Here is a 17,080-nt window from a genome sequence, read left to right as displayed (position 1 = left end):
TATTCAATGTTCTTCACCAACACCACAATTCAAAGCGGTCAATTCTTCTTCAGTCTTCCTTATTCATCGTCCAGCCTTTGCATGCTAAAAATGATAGGGGATAAGAACTTTTGGTAACTTGTTGGTTACTAAAGTGTTTAAGAAGGCAAAATAAAAAGAAAAATAGTAAGGTAAATAACAAAGACAATGATTTATAAATTTTTTTAAAAGGCATCGAACAGAAGGAATAGCGTAAAATACAATGATAGGAATAAATTATAATCATTTATTGTGTTGAAATAACTTTCCAAACAAGTAAATTTCTTAGGGTTCCATTTGTTAGATGTAATTCTAGTTTATTTAACTAGCTGAGTCTTAGTGTTTCAGAAATGTTATACTCTAACCAAAGAAATTTTACTAAAAAATCCTGAAGAATTCAGCCATTGTTCACTAGCTCTCAGTAATTAAAACACAAATTTAGTAATGAGGGCCTCCTCATTGTGTACAGTACTTTTACATCCAGTTCTTTGCTCAGTGTCATTTGAACACTTAACTAATACCATTTGATCTTGATGAGGAAAAACTGACACTTTGGCAAATTCAACGAATTTACCACTAGATGGCGAGAAAACACAAGCAGCATATGTTATCAAAGCTAGTACAGGGTCCCAAGTACTTTAACTAGAACTTCCTTCCACCAGGTGTCAACCAAGAGGAAAAATGAAGACACAAATTCATAATTTTAAGCAAAAGGATCTAAACTCTATCAGAGATCAATGGTCTGCCTATTAACTGTCCAAATCTGTACGCTATATATAATGCTGTTCAGTTCAAGATAATGCCTTGTTAACTAAAACCCAACTAATTAAAAGTATTCAGAAAAAAAAAGGGCAAGACCAGTGAGTTTGGTTTATGGTGACTCATTGGGTCAACCTATCCAAACATAATTCACAAAATAAAATGTTTAGACGTGACAGCCAAAAATCTTCCAAAGTATATTTGCTCATGTATATACAGTTTCAGATTCATATTTTATCTATATTTATTATAAGCAGTTCTCTTGATTGCTGATAGTCTAGATGAATTAATGCTGTTATGCTTTGAAACCCAGTGTGATTTTATGAAAGTACTGTTATTTTTGTACCAAGAAATTCACAATAAAAAGGGGAAAATTTACCTAGATTTAAGATACAAAAATTACTATGTTGAACGGTCCAAGGCTATCAGTTGAAAATTAAGATGAAAGCTTTACAGAATTAAGCCCCATTTAAATACTAAATCATGCCTTCAGAACAGTCATCTTATGTGCTACCCTAATTTCTAACTAAGATTATTCTATCCTGCTGTAAACAATATGTCAGCTAAACCACTATGTCATGCTGCCTTTTTAGGCCTGTTTTAGGCCAAATTCTATTATTACTCCTCTGGACACGGGAGTAGCAATCATGTCCTACCCTGCAAATGTAGTCGTAGGTGGTGTCTTAAAAAAAGACTTTTTTTCCTTCAAGGAAGTGGTCAAGCCTTTCCCTCCCTGGTGTCATCCTGGAAACAACTTGGTTATTTTTCGTTGCTATTTTTTTTTTTTTTAATCTAATTAGGAGACAGAGGAGAAAGCAGACTATTGACTAAATTATATTTCCTTCTCTTCCTTGATCCTTAGGAGTTATTGTCTTTTAAGATTCCTTTTGGCCTCGACTGAGTTCATTTCCACCCTACCTACAAAGTACCGGTTAAAAAAAGAAAAAAACCTCCAAGCCAATAATGCTCTTGTCTGTGAACAATAATTCTTGTCTGTTTTTATTACGTTTTCTTTTGAAATTCGTTAGATTATGCTCGGTAACCACCCGTTTGCCCAACCGGTTTCACCCCTTCCTCCACCTCCCTTCACACATCACTTTTTCCTCCTCCCATCCAGGCAGCTGGCAAAACCCTGCAGTGCCAGTAACCCACGCTTTGGGCTGGTCACTCAGCAGTTTATCCACATAGCTTTGCAAACAGCAACCCACCCAGTCCTCGTTCCCTAACCGCCCCCTCTTGCCATTATCTTTCTATCAGCGTGTGCTCGGTAAGGAGATAGAGATACCACGTCGAGAGTTTACGGTAGCCTGCCTACCAATAGGAGCCCTCAATGAAGACAAGTCAGGTTCAGCCTCTCGGCAGCCCCAGTATCTCCTTCCCCTAGCTCGACACCTACTGTACCCACAAGCGAGCCAGCGAACGAGGGAGCGAGCCCGGAGCGGGAGGGGACGTGCAAGGAGGGCGGACAGCAGCCGCGGCGTGCGCATGCGCACTGGGGTTGTTTTTCCACAAAGCTGCTCTTAAAGTGAGCTAGCAGGCTTCAGCCGCCCGTCTTTGTACCAAGACCGCTGAGACGAGCAGGAGTGCGGAGCGGCAGCCTCCCTGCTGCCCTGCTTTTTAAGAAATCTCAATGAACTATTTGTAAAGAATCGCTGATCCTGCCTGCAAGCTTTTTGCATGGCAAAGACATCGATCAGTGTTCAGTGAAGATCGCATTTTATATGCGCTCTTGACTTTTTTTTTCTTACATTATATTTTTATAGATTTTGTTATAAACATGGTGCTGGGAAAGGTTAAGAGTTTGACAATAAGCTTTGACTGTCTTAATGACAGCAATGTCCCTGTGTATTCTAGTGGGGATACAGTCTCAGGAAGGGTGAATTTAGAAGTTACTGGGGAAATCAGAGTAAAATCTCTTAAAATTCATGCAAGAGGACATGCGAAAGTACGCTGGACTGAATCTAGAAACGCCGGCTCCAATACTGCCTATACACAGAATTACACTGAAGAAGTAGAATATTTCAACCATAAAGACATCTTAATTGGACACGAAAGAGGTAAGTTTTTATATTTTTCAGTAGTTTTTAGACCTGTTTTCTTTGGGAAGGTATTTTTTTTCCGAATTAATATGTCTATTTCTAGCGTAACACATAGTTTGATAAAGGCTAGCAAAGTTGGAGTATTTGGATTCTCCTTGACATTCATCGTGTATTAGCCGTAATGCATGCAGGCATCTGCAAAGTACTGCAAACTGCACTTATTCAGCTACCTCTAGTACGCACTTGGAATCCATTTGCACCTTACTTATAAATTCTGCTTAAATCCGATTCAGTAATTTTACTAATATGTTTTCAAATGAATTGCTAAAAGCTACAGCCCAATATTAGTTTTTTTTTTTTTAACTTTACAGCCTTAGCTCTAAAACTGAGTTTCAGTGAAGAAATAGAATATTTTTAAATGGGTAATAAGTGTATTTCATTTTTAATAGTGACACGCAGAAGACTTTAAGGATTGATCATTGTTCTTTGATAAAGGGTTTCCCATGGCTTATTTTGACATATGGTATTAACACCCCCATGTGTTTTTCCCCTATTTTTCCAGTTCTTTTAGACATTTACATCAAGCACGCTTTATTTTAAAGTACAATATCTATCATTATGATAGGCTTCAAGTCAGTTTTAGAAGCCATTTGGGGTCAGTAATTTTCTTTTCCGAGCATCATGTGTAACTTTGGAACATGCATTCAATGAAACCCATGCCAGTCAAATGGAATTGAAAAGTATTCGGCACATCGCATTTGATTTTTGGTTTGAAAAGGGAGATAAAGGGTTCTCAAAGGGAAAAGGGGTCCTGAGATTTCCAATCTATTGTTTAAATGGTTACATTGTGAAAATATAAGAGACTCTAAGCTTGTTTTTCTAAGTTTCCACCCTTTGTTAGAAGCGGTTCAATCCTGTTTGGGACCAGTTCTGGGGGGTGGTGAGGAGGGGCGCTTGTTCTGCTCTCAGCAGATTGGTTACACGCGTCAGGTGGTGGCGATGACTTAATTCCTAGCCTAAGAAGAATATAATGTTAAAACTGGTTATGTAATTTTGTGCTTCTCCTTTTTAATGCAGCATTTAGTTCAAATGACGATTTTTTTAGAAATAGAAGTACAGTTTTGCCTTTTTTATTTAAAAAATATACATCCCTGGCGAAGTGCTAATTGAACTAAGGCAAGTATAGAAATGAAGGATTTGAGTTACCGTATTAATATATTATTTAGAAAATATTATGAAGTCCTTTTAATAGGGTTTTCATTATTGTACACAGGCAACTTGCATCCTTAAATAATTGCTGATTAATCTCTCCAAGTATTAATTCTGATACAAAATGCAAATATCTAATGACAGTTCTGGTATTTGCTGAAAAGCGCAGACACAGGAGTTCGTGTGTGTGAACCTTTCAGGAGATTGCAGCCTTTCATAAAATGGATGGGAAGAAACAAAGGTTTTTCTTTAAGGAGTTGAGACTTGGAATAGGGGAAAGTAGAACAATGAGTGTGGGGACAGATACAGTTTCATTAGTTGCTCTGTGATTTCATGGTAAAGAAACTGTCCCGCAACCCATGAGATGCCCCTAACCCCTGCAAAGCGTGGACGAGCGCTTAGCCTGGAATAGTTTCAATGACTTAAAAACTGGGACCTCTCAAACTAGCCTGGTAACTGAGACCCCGCCTCGGGCGGCCCGCGATAGGCAGAGCCGGGTTTGTTAGCCTGTTGCTAAGGCGATGCTAGGCGCTGATTGGATTGGTCGCGGGCGGGTGGGGAGAGTGGGCTCTGGGGCGAGGCTTGGAACCGGCGTGCGCCGGTAAAGGTCCCTCCAGGGCGGCCGTCTCCTCCCCTGCTCGAGTCCCTCCCGGGGCTTTTCGAGGCGCCTCGGGCCCGAGTTACGTCATGTTATCACCCCGATTTGCTTGGGGCACCAAAAAAAATGAATTCAGGCTTCCTCAGACTAAGAGGGGAGAAGCTTCTGCTGACCTTTAAGGTGCCGAATGGCCCTGAACGCAACTTTAGCTGGAAATCCTATTCAGAGGTGGGGTCGGTCGGGTAGCAGGACACCATTTTCCTGTTTTCCGAGTGAAGGGCTCAGGTGGCTTGTGCCAAAAGTGTTTTCCTCTAAGCTGAAGCAAAGTATTTCCCGGCATACTCTAGTCACCAGACCAGCTACCTTGATTTGACCTGAGGGGATGGTAAAGGGTGGCCAAGAGCAGAACCGTTTCTAATACCGAAATCTGGGTGGGAGGGGGACCTTGGCAAGTATTCTTTCTCCCCTCCCTTATTGTTTCTTGGTGCCTACCAACCCCCACCCACCTCCCAACCGCTCCAGTTTCCCCACTGTTCACTGTAAAGGTGTCGGGGTGGCCCGAGCCAGATCTAACCGGTCACCGGCTGGGGCGTGTAAAGCGGAAGCGCCGCCGCGCGCTCACTCCGCCCCCGTTGAGCAAGCTAGGCTGCGCGCGGGTGCGAGCGCCGCGCGACATATGCCGTATGTATAGCGCGCGGGCGGCGGCGGCGCGCGGGCGGACCGGCTGGGATCTGCTAGCGCCGGTTTAGGCCGGTCCTCTCCTGCTCCGGTCTAGTTCTTGATTGACAGCTCCGCACTTGTTTACCACGGCGCGGCCGCCGCGGCTCGCCTCAATGAGACTGCTGAGCTGGCACAAAAAGGGAGCGAGTAGGAGAGAAAGGGAGACGAAGGCAAACTTTGGGCGCCTTCGAGGGGAGAGAATTTAAAAGACCTGAACTCACTAGCCAGTGTTTGGTGCAGAAATCATTTGAGAGGATTTGCGCAGGGGACGACAAAAATAGTACTTAGATGTAAACGGATCACTTTTTTTTTTTTCTTTAAATAAAATCCGACATGTAGGGTTTTTTTTTTTTTTTTTGCCTTTTGTTGGATGTAAGAAAAGCTGGCTCACGTTTTTTGTGTAGTAAATTCAAGTTCGCTGAGGAAAAGTTAATCGGTACTACCAGCTTTTCTTCCTTTTTTGGTTAATTAGGAAGGTTTCTATATCAAGAAAACTACATGAATAAGACGAGTATATTATCTAATGCAGAACGCCTCCCACATGTTCGGTAACATTTCTACGTTTGTGACAACCAAAAAAAAATAATGCATTTGGCCAAAAGAAATCGGTTATAAAATGGAAGGTCATCCCTTTTTTCTAGCGATTGAAAATAACCTTGTTAGACTGGTTTTTTCCAAGAATGTGGGACAGTATTTCCCGGTAAATGGCCACCCTTTAAATCCTATCCTTTGTAATTGGCTAAGGGTGTATTTTGTATAAATGCAAGCTTTAAGATGTTGCTAGGGAATTCATAAAGGAAAAAGCGTAAATAAAGAATGTGCAATAAAGAATTTTTATTTTTAGTTATGAAACTGACATTAAAATCACTGTTCTCTTTTTTTAACTCCAACGTCTATTTGATAAAAGTTCTCTAATGGTTTAGGAATTATAACGTGTTATATTCACATCTTTAGTATCATTTTCCCCAAACTGACATTTAAAGTTGACATGAACAGTATTTATTGTATACCTTACGGCTGTAATACGATACATTTAAGTGAACAGGTGGAGACAAAGATAACATTATCTTAATAGGATTTGAAACACTTGAGCTTTTTGTTGCATATATGCTAATATTAGATACAGGTGCTTTACAGTTTGGGTTATTTTCCATTTTCAAGAAAAGCTTGTGGGATATAAGTATTAATTATCCCCGTTTTACAAATGGCGGCTGAGAACTCAAAATGATGAAGTTGGGATCAGAACTCAGATCACTGAGACTCCGAAGCTTGTGGTTTCAATCATTATATGAGCATATGTAGAGCTTGGCGACCATGAGGACTGTGTAAAGGTTTAATAACATGCCTTTTGTTTCCTTTCTTTGCTTGTTTTAGATGATGATAATTCCGAAGAAGGCTTCAACACTATTCATTCAGGAAGGCATGAATATGCATTCAGCTTTGAGCTTCCACAGACGTAAGTATTACAGTAATAGGCATGTTTCATAAATACCCATGATCAAAAGCACTCTTAAATTTTCTAAAAGTAAATATTTTGATTAAAAAAAAAAAACCCTTTCATTACTGGAACTTGCTAGAGAAAAACAATATTAAAGATAAGCTTTTTTTTTTTTATCTAGCGTGGCAAAATTATAGAAAGCAAAGATCGATTCTTAGTACTCTGTCCCAAGGTTTATGAGAGTTTTAAAACATGAATAGTGTTTCATTTAACATGAGTGAATGAGGATGCCAGTCAAATGGTAAACATTTTCTAAATTAACACTTAGTTTATTATCACTTGGCATTGTGAGAAAAGGAAGATGGAGCACATCAAGTCTCCTTCAGTAGTTTCAGTTTATACAAATTCAGTGTTCTACCTTTACTGGTGATACGAACCAGTAATAGTAAGTTTAGAAAGTAAAAATAATTAGAACTATCCTAAATTTAGAAATGATCTTCTTTTAATATGAATTCAGTAGCTTCTGTGCAAAAATCTATTGGGGAGGTCCCATAAGAGATACTATGACCTGGCCTTAAAAGGAAACACCCATCAGAGATGCTTTGAGGCTTGGAATCTAGTATGAAACGAAAATGATACGTTCTTAATATAATAACGCATTGTTAGGTTATTCAAATTCTATTCAATAATGCCTTTAACGGATTTAAAAACCTTCAAGGTGGCGCTTGTACTGATTATTTTGGAGGATAAACTGAGATTTGCCTAAGACTTTATCAAGTGCCAATATGTACATAATTCTGTATTTGTTAATTCTAGTACTTGAGTAGTTATGTGTAAAACAAAACAAAAAAAAAAACCCACAGCCATCAAGTCGATTCTGACTCATAGCGAGCCTATAGGACAGAGTAGAACTACCCCATAGAGTTTCCAAGGAGCGCCTGGAGGATTTGAACTGCCAACCTCTTGGTTAGCAGCCATATCACTTAACCACTACGCCACCAGGGTTTCCAGTTATGTGTAAAGAGTTCATAAACGGTATTTTACATAGTATTCTGTTTACAGTATTACTTGAGAGAACCTCATTTTGAATAGAATGCCCTAATCTGCTTTCTGAGAAAAATCCTAAGTCTGTGGGTAGAATAAGGTTAACATTGGCCTGATTGTTTTCGAAGGATGAAGATAATTTAGGTTTTTTTTTTTTTTAAGTGATATCTAAACCAAATTGCTTAAAATAAACTTTCGAAGAGTAGCTTACAGTTTTAAGATTTAGAGTACTACATTTTATTTGTCTGTGCCATACAAGTTAACATGAGGGAGCCTAAAACACACAAAAAAATTGTAAAAATGCTACTACATTTCTCATACCAGTCCAAGCTAACACTCTGTCTTTTAAATAACTCAACGTGGGGTGTTTTTCTAATAAAGTTATGGGAAAAAAAACCCTTTCAATAAGACCCTCCACAAGTAATAATGTATGAGAGAATTGAAAACTGATTCCCTTAATACAAATCGGTAAAATTCTTTTTTTTTTTTTAAGCCTACAGAGTAAAGTTATAAAACATGGTCAGGGAAAAAAAAAAAACTGGTAAACTGGGAAATGTAAAGGCAGTTTTTCAGAGTTATGAGATGTAAAATATTTGAAACTATAACGACTATTCTAGGCCTTTTCTAGACCTTTTAATTAGTTTCTATAAAAAGAGGTAATAGTTCCTAACTAATGAAGAGTGGAACACTATAGAGAATTTGGTCTGAATGTTTAACCAGCGTATAGAATTTCTGAGTAGAAATAGCTGAACCATTCTTAACTTTATTTTCTTGACCTTTTCAAGGCTTGTTCATTTCGAAACTTTCATAATTTTGCCACTAGCATTAAAAGTATCCTCTTCTTAAAGGAATAATGTTTTTCTGGCTCTTTTAAGCAAAATTTCTATAATAATTAACTATTATGTATCGTTGGAAACAATTTTTTTCCCCAGTGACTTATCCCTTTGGAAATTTAAAAAATTATGTTTGATACCTCACTGGTACATAAACAGTACAAAATGTCAATGTTTCTTTGCTGACCTACTGTATAAATATTAGAAAGAGGTATAAAATTAATATATTGACCTTTATATTCTGCACAGACCACTTGCTACCTCATTCGAAGGCCGACATGGCAGTGTGCGCTATTGGGTGAAAGCCGAATTGCACAGGCCTTGGCTTCTACCAGTAAAATTAAAGAAGGAATTTACAGTCTTTGAGCATATAGATATCAACACTCCTTCATTACTGGTAAGAATTGACTGAGTACTTCATTCTTTGTTTTTGGCACATAAATACAAAAGAATAATCACTTAAAACTATGCAGCCCCTATCGTTTTTAGATAGTGGTTTTATTTTAGAATTTTATAAATGCTAATTTTTTAAATGAATTCAAGAGCATACAAATTAATGAAGAATGCTCAAATTTTTTATATTTTAGTAACTTTAAGTAAATTAAAAACATAAGACCAGTACATCATATGAATTGTCTCTTACTCAGAAGATAACAGCAGTCACAAAAAATAAATCTGTTCCCTGGTTAATTTTGGTGAAAAGGGACAGTGATACGTATTGTAAAACAATATCACTTAACTTGAAGATAATAAATTTAAAATTTGTACTGTATCGTATTATTCCAACATAGGGATAGTTGTCAAATGATGGGGAGATTTATCACTTTCATTAAAAAAATTTAATTCCTTTTTTTTTAATGGAATCCTTTTTTTATTGTATTTTTTCATGATTAATTCAAATTTGACCCCAAGTTTATTTGGTTTAAACAAATGATAACATCTTTAAAGCAAATAAGAATTAATCTTAAAAATGAGTAGTTTTCCCTTTCTTAAAACTGATTTTCACATTCTCAAAGAAAGATGTTAACATTTGGGATTATAACCAAGTTTCTATGCTGCCTTTTTTTTTTAAGGTACTTGAAATGGAATGTGGAAAGGGTTTTTTTTTTTTTGTTAGTGGGTTGGTTCATGTGTTTTGAGTTACTGTATATATAAACAGTGCAAGCTAAAACCATGTTTACGGGATTGATATTAAGACCTGCACCTCTTTTTTTAATCAAATGGGATATTATATAAAGAAAAATAACCAAACCCATTGCCGTCAAGGCAATTCCGACACATAGCAACCCTATAGGACAGAGTAGAACTGCCCCATAGAGTTTCTAAGAAGCTCCTGGTGGATTCGAACTGCCAACCTTTTGGTTAGCAGCCATAGTTGTTAACCACTATGCCACCAGGGTTTTCATAAAGACAAAAGTAAGGCTTAATTCAGAACTAGTTTTATAGTAAAGAAGATATATTTGGATTCAGGAGAAAACAAACAAAAAAATGTTTTTAATTTTAAATTCTTCAGGAATTTAGGGTTGTATTTTAAAATGCTCTAATATGTTCCAATTTATGCATTGATCTTTTTCTCTTTATTTCTTGCAGTCACCCCAAGCAGGCACAAAAGAAAAGACTCTCTGTTGCTGGTTCTGTACCTCAGGCCCAATATCCTTAAGTGCCAAAATTGAAAGGAAGGGCTATACCCCAGGTATGTTTAAGGTGGATTCCCACAAAAGACAATCTTTCTTCACTTAGCTTTCACGTATACATTTACAATATTGCTACTAAATACAAACACAATACAGTGTTAGTTGGTAATATAAATAGTGCTTATCCAGTTCACGTTTATAAATTGAAATATAATCTCTTCAAATAGGTAGTTCATTTTTATAGCTCTAGTTGCCTACCATTCCTAGGACATGTAGTTATTCATGTAGTCTGTTGAACATTCTAACTTTAGCCTGAGAATCTATATTTTTATTTTTTTTTTAATTGTGGTGAAAATATACACAAGAATGCATTTGTCAATGCAGCAATTTCTACATGTCTGTATTTTACTTATTATTTTTTTTTTTTTTTTAAATATTCTCTAGGTGAATCAATTCAGATATTTGCTGAGATTGAGAACTGCTCTTCCCGAATGGTGGTGCCAAAGGCAGCCATTTACCAAACACAGGCCTTCTATGCCAAAGGGAAAATGAAGGAAGTAAAACAGCTTGTGGCTAACTTACGTGGGGAATCTTTATCATCTGGAAAAACAGAGACGTGGAATGGCAAATTGCTGAAAATTCCACCAGTTTCTCCCTCTATTCTTGACTGTAGCATAATTCGTGTGGAGTATTCACTAATGGTATGTATAAATTTAAGGGTTATTTTGAAGTCTTAACAGTTACAATGATATCATTTTGTTTTTAATCAAAAATTTGATTTTTATGTTCTGTGTATAATGATTGTACAATCTATAGTATAAACAGTAATTACTAATTTTGTTTTATATGTAAATATACTATGTATACTAATGTATAATGGAAAAAATTTTCTTGTCTGTCGTATGTACCTAAATAAAGAATGAAGTAAATGATAGCCTCAGATAAAATTGCATTATTTGTTTTTAAAAAGGAAATGATACTTGGTATTCTAAACCTACCATATCATTTCACTCTATAGGTGTATGTGGATATTCCTGGGGCTATGGATTTATTTCTTAATTTGCCACTTGTCATCGGTACCATTCCTCTACATCCGTTTGGTAGCAGAACCTCAAGTGTAAGCAGTCAATGTAGCATGAATATGAACTGGCTTGGTTTATCTCTACCTGAAAGACCTGAAGGTAATTGATAATACATACCTAAACCAATCCCGTGTTTTTAAGAGCATAGTTTTGCTTAACGTAGTTTTGCTTCTAATATTTGTGACCCTAGATGAACTTTTGTCTTTTCCCTAAAAAGAGAGTAGATGTGCCCCTAATGTTACATTTAAAATCTATGTCTCCCTAGTTTTGATCGCCGAATACTTATTATTTTACTTTGACATTCCTTTTTAATACGTATTATTCTGTATATTTTGACATGCATAAGAACGTGCTGTTCGAATTGCGTGAATCTTTTTCCTCTAGCACCACCAAGCTATGCAGAAGTGGTAACAGAGGAACAAAGGCGGAACAATCTTGCACCAGTGAATGCTTGTGATGACTTTGAGAGAGCGCTTCAAGGACCACTGTTTGCTTATATCCAAGAGTTTCGATTCTTGCCTCCACCTCTTTATTCAGAGGTAAGCATCAACCCCTCAAGTGTGAAATAGTCCGGTTCTCTTGGGGAACAGCATTGCACATTTTAAAAAAATACACTTAGATCTTGGTTATTGTGATGACAATAATAGAAGAACAAATAATTTAGAACAACAAAAAATAACTTTTAAAGATTAGAGATGTCAGTATTTACTAAGCTTAACACAAACAGGACTGTTCAGTTACATTATTGGGAAAATAGGATAATGATCTAACTTCATGGTGAATTCACATTTTTTTTTTTTTTTTTTTTGAAGAAAGAGTTCCTATTTTAAAGCTTCAGTAGAAATTTTAACTGGTATTTGCAAGCATTGATATAGAATAGGATTTATCTTATTTATGGCCCTGTTTCAATTCTTGCATATTTTAACAATTATAGGGAAAAATAACATCTTAAAAGCATTGCTGTACTGTTAGATTTTTTTTTTTATTCATTTTATATTAATGGCAAGTAAGCACTAATGTGAATAAAACGTGTCCCCTATTTGGGAAAAGCTTACAGACTAGTGAGAAAAACAAACCTAGAAGCAAATTATTACATAGCAGTGTGGTGTAGGTATACACAGTTCATTTGAGGAACAATTGACTGGGCCTTGGAAATGGGAAGGGGCTTCCCTGAGGAGGTAACTGTTAAACTGAATCTTGAAGAATGAATAGTCCTCCAAGGGCCAAACGGTCCAGACTAGAAGAGCAGCATGTGTAAAGGCAAGGAGGTCGGACAGGGGAACCCAGCAGTTTAAGGAAATTTCAGAATGAATATGTATACATAGTATACATTTTAAGGGGCTCTGAAGTTGGTCTTGGTAACAAAATAATACCAAAATAATGTTGTAAATCATTAGAATCAGCTTTTTCTTTTGTTTACTGCAGTTTAGACAGCTATTCTATAAGATATTGCTTCCAAAGTAGACCATAAGAGGAATTGCTTTATTCTTTCAGCAGTTTTTTGTTTTTGTTTTTAAAAAACACCATGACTAGAAGAGTTGATTTTCCTTTGGATGTGGTTAATATGAGAGCTACTTTGTTGATTGTAGGATATTCAGAATTTGTTCTTCTAAATTCTTGATCAGACATCATTTTTCCTATCCCATTCCAATACATAAAATTTTACATTAGGTACTAAAAACATTCTGCCAGTTGTTAAATATTGTGGTATATCATTTTTATTCCAACATTTTTGTCTTGCTTATCAAGTCAGTCATTTCTGCTTGATTTGAGGCTTCTGGCTACCCAAGGGGCATTTGAAATAAATAGCAATGGAACTTCCATTAACTTTTGACAATTTGTTATAAAATTACGAAGTTTTAAAAACCTGAAGTAAGTTGTCTGTGATTTAAATTGTTAGCATCAAGCCACATAGAAGGTACAGAGTTCTAGATTGTACTGTACCATCAGGGCTCCAAAACCATTTCAAATTTTCATTTTTTTTTTTTTTTTTTTTTTCAAGGTTGCTCATTAAAAGACAGGTGATTTGGCTTTTTTCCTTTCTTTTACTTAAAGCCTCTGAAGGACTTTGGATTACCCCACATTTATATGCAGTTAGAGGGAGCTTATCTAAAAGATCTTTCAGTAAAAGTGTTAAACCCAACAATTTGCCTTTCTATCCATTCTCTTTGTACCTGAGAAGCAACTGACATATATTGACTTTCCTCAGTGTTCGTGAACCAGAGATATGGAATCCCCTAGAACGTTTCAGGTTTAGCATTGTTATCTCCTGATATACAGACTGTGTTCTCTACCTCCTCTGGGCTTTACACCCATGAGTTACCACCTCACATAAACACGAAGAATGCAGTTTGCACAACTGCATTCTTCCTAAAGCTTAGAAAAAGAGTTAACTTTCTTTGTACAGGGATGAAAGGGATACTTTATAAAAGATCATCGCTATGAAGATATTTTCTATTGTGTGTTTGAGTCTTAAGTGTTCCTAAGTGCTAGGTAAAAAATCTCAATTCTCTGATAAAATTTTACCATTGACTTTTGTAAAATAGAGGACTATTTAGGCATATTTTTATAAAATTTATTGGCACTTTATAGAAAACACCAGCACCTTTTCTTCTCCACCCAACGTATCAGATATGAAAAGGGAATAATTTGGTTTAATTTGCTACCAAGCTGTTTGTGCTCTTTCTGATTATTTTTTCTTAACTAGTACTCAGACTTAAAATTATTTGCTGCATTCTTCTAGAGTTTATCAAATAACTTTATAGTTTCATTCTCATTCTTTCTAGGTTGATCCAAATCCTGATCAGTCAACAGAAGATAGACCATCATGCCCCTCTCGTTGAAGGAATACTTGTTTAAATCAAGTTGATGTGGGTTCTGAACTATATCTCTTCCCAACTGAGGACAGAGGAAGTATCCTGGAGACACGTTTTCAGAGGAAGTGGAATTGCTTTTGCCCAGAAAAATGGCAAATACATGAAACAACCAGCGATCATGCTTTAGAAGCCTACAGCAACATTCTGGGACTGCTCCAACATGCTTGAAGATCTAAGCTTTTCTCCTTTAAAACTGGCACATACTAAGAGCAGTCTTCTTAGCCTATGGGGTCATACGTGTCAAGACACCACGTTGTAAAAGAGGGATGATTTCCTTCTTTTGAAAATTTGCACATGCTCAATGCTTACATTGTGCGGTTCAATGTCACTACAGCTTTTTTTTTTTTTTCCATTTATGCCAGACTCTTGATACTCTTTTAAAACTTGTTTGTGGTCAGCACAACAAGGAACAAAAGAAAGCTTTGAAAAAACTTTAACATGAAAAAAAAAAAAAACGCACTGACATTTTTTATTTAATATAGCCTGGACTTTACCTGCGTATGCACATGCTCAGAATTGTCCTACTAGGCTGACCATGTATCACCTCTTCAGCTTGGATCCTATTGTGGATTTATTTACAAACATCAAATGCCTTCAAGCCAATCCTTCTTGCTGTATGTTTTGCAGCCTACTGTAGTAGATACGCAACAGATATGTGGGAAAAGAGATAAGAGGATGAAGCTAATAAGAGACTTTGTCAAGATTGTATACCTTCTTGGTTTCTTTTAAGAATTTGTTGCCTTTCTACTATTACAGCAAAGCAGCATTTTGTTACTGACTGCCTAAAATCACTTAATCTCAGGTGAACGCGTCACTTGCCAAACTGTTGGAATGCTATTTGTGTTTTGTTGCACTGTTAGTTTTTTGTTGTTGTTTGGTTGGCTTTTTAGAGAGAGAAATTTGGAAAAGGGACATACACAAAAGTGATAACCCACCCACATTCCCGTTTTATCATCATACACATGAGAAGAAATTAGCAGAGCTAAGAATAAAGGCAGTATGGCAGGCACCAGCAAAGAGTTAAGGGCCATTGCTCTTAATAATTATTATTTTTATTGTTATTTTAAAAGTGTGGAAGATTTCCAGTCAACGGGGAAAGTGCATTTATTTCTATACAGAGTTACTTAATTACCTCCAAAACACATATGTTGGAAATTGTTTTTGCTGGTGGAAAGTACTTTAATGAGCAGGAATATGTTTTGACTAGAGAGCTCAATTTATGCATTTGCTATCCTGCTCAGGCTTGACAGAACATAGGAACCCAAGTTTATTCTAAAAATGTATAACTTCAAGATTAAATATAGTAGAATGTGTGCTGGGATAACTGTTTTAGTTTTTTGTGTTCAGTTCCTAATGAGAATTGTTTTCCATTTCCTAAAGAATATTTTACTAAACATGAGAAATCATTCACTTGGGTATGTATAGGTAAGATAGGAAGAGTGATCAATCAGTAATTATAGTTTATATTAAAGAGAATTAGCAGTTGGCTCATAAATATACCAGCATCACAATGACATTTAAAATGCATTTTCCAACATACCAAGCGTACTAATTTTTTTTTTTTTTTTTAGAAGGAATTCAGCTCTGACGTTTTTAATGAAAATCAGCATCTCTGATGTTGAAACGTGTGAAATGGGTGTCACATCTATCCTGCCATTTAACCCCACAGTTAGTAAAGTGGCTGAAAATAATAGTAACTCTGGCTTGGTGCTTGACCTGGTTAAATACTGTCTTAAAGCTTCATTCAAAACAAATAGGCTTTTCCATAAGTGGCCTTTAAGAAAACATGGAAGACAATTCATGTTTGAAAACTGCTGACAGGGTGAAGAAAGCCCAGTGTAAAAATGAATCGCGTTTTAAGTGATTCAGTTTAAGGGTTTGGGCTCCCGTAAGCAAACTAATACTAGATAACAAGGTAATGGGGGTGAAATATTTTTTTATTACTGTTAATCATTTTGTGAATGTCCCCCTCAAAAGAAGCTAATGGAATATTTGGCATAAAGGGCATTTGGTGGTCTTATTTTTGTTTGGGGCGGGGATTGTCAGAAAATCCCTTTTCTTACGTCTAACTGACTAGGGAACAATTGTTGATAACGCATAGCATTGGAATACTTATCACCATATACACTTAAAATAACACAAGAAACAAGATGACCAGTATTCTAATAATTGGCATTGGCTCACAACATAAAATGTGATAAAAATTTAAATTTATAAAACTTTATCAAATAAAGTTTTATTTTCTCCTTTAAAGTATTTCTTTACTGTCTTATTTAGAGGCATTACTTTTTCCTAAATATTGGTCAATTTCTGACATAAGAGGTTGAGGTTCACAATTGTATTCCAGTATTGAAGATAGATTCCTGATTTTTCTTTAGGAAAATCCAAAATGTTAGCAAAACCAAGTGCAATATTAAATGTTTGCTTTATAGATTATATTCTATGGCTGTTCTGTAATTTTTTCCCCCTTTTTTTATTTGGTGCTGAATATGTCCTTGTAGGCTCTGTTTTAAGAAAACAATATGTGGGAAGTGATTTAATTTTTCCTATTGCTCTTCCTTGTGGAAAATAAAGTGTTTTGTTTTTTCTTTTTTGTAAAATTGTTTGGAGGTTTATTTGAATGTTGATCATACTAGAATGTATCCTACAGGCATACACTACAATTACAGTCTGTTTTAAGCCATTCTGGATATGAGTTAGTTCTAGAACTCTACTAAAGAAAATTACTGAAGCTTTCGAATTTTTAATACTAATCATTACTGTTTTACTTACTCTAAGTTATCGACATTATTTATTGTTACTTTCTTTTACTCAACTAAGTCAGCAATAT

General features: G+C 36.1%; 1 protein-coding gene across 3 annotated transcripts; it reads left to right on the top strand.

Annotated features, from left to right (window-relative positions):
• Nucleotides 1–2,313: 2,313 nt before the first annotated feature.
• ARRDC3 (arrestin domain containing 3) lies at nt 2,314–16,844 on the top strand. Of its 3 annotated transcripts, XM_049867544.1 has the most exons (8): nt 2,315–2,834; nt 6,718–6,799; nt 8,908–9,055; nt 10,249–10,351; nt 10,737–10,993; nt 11,311–11,473; nt 11,759–11,913; nt 14,161–16,844. In XM_049867544.1, the coding sequence occupies exons 1-8, from the start codon at nt 2,555–2,557 to the stop codon at nt 14,215–14,217; spliced, it is 1,245 nt and encodes a 414-aa protein (XP_049723501.1). In that variant the 5' UTR covers nt 2,315–2,554; the 3' UTR covers nt 14,218–16,844. The 3 variants fall into 3 exon arrangements, with proteins under 3 accessions (XP_049723509.1, XP_049723501.1, XP_049723519.1); XM_049867552.1 differs by lacking the exon at nt 14,161–16,844 and having other exon boundaries at nt 2,314–2,834; nt 11,721–11,852; XM_049867562.1 differs by lacking the exons at nt 2,315–2,834; nt 8,908–9,055 and having other exon boundaries at nt 6,716–6,799.
• The last annotated feature ends 236 nt before the right edge of the window (nt 16,845–17,080 follow it).

Source organism: Elephas maximus, chromosome 2 (assembly GCF_024166365.1).
Source record: "Elephas maximus indicus isolate mEleMax1 chromosome 2, mEleMax1 primary haplotype, whole genome shotgun sequence".
NCBI classification, from domain to species: domain Eukaryota; kingdom Metazoa; phylum Chordata; class Mammalia; order Proboscidea; family Elephantidae; genus Elephas; species Elephas maximus.
This window is presented reverse-complemented; position numbering and strand designations above follow the sequence as displayed.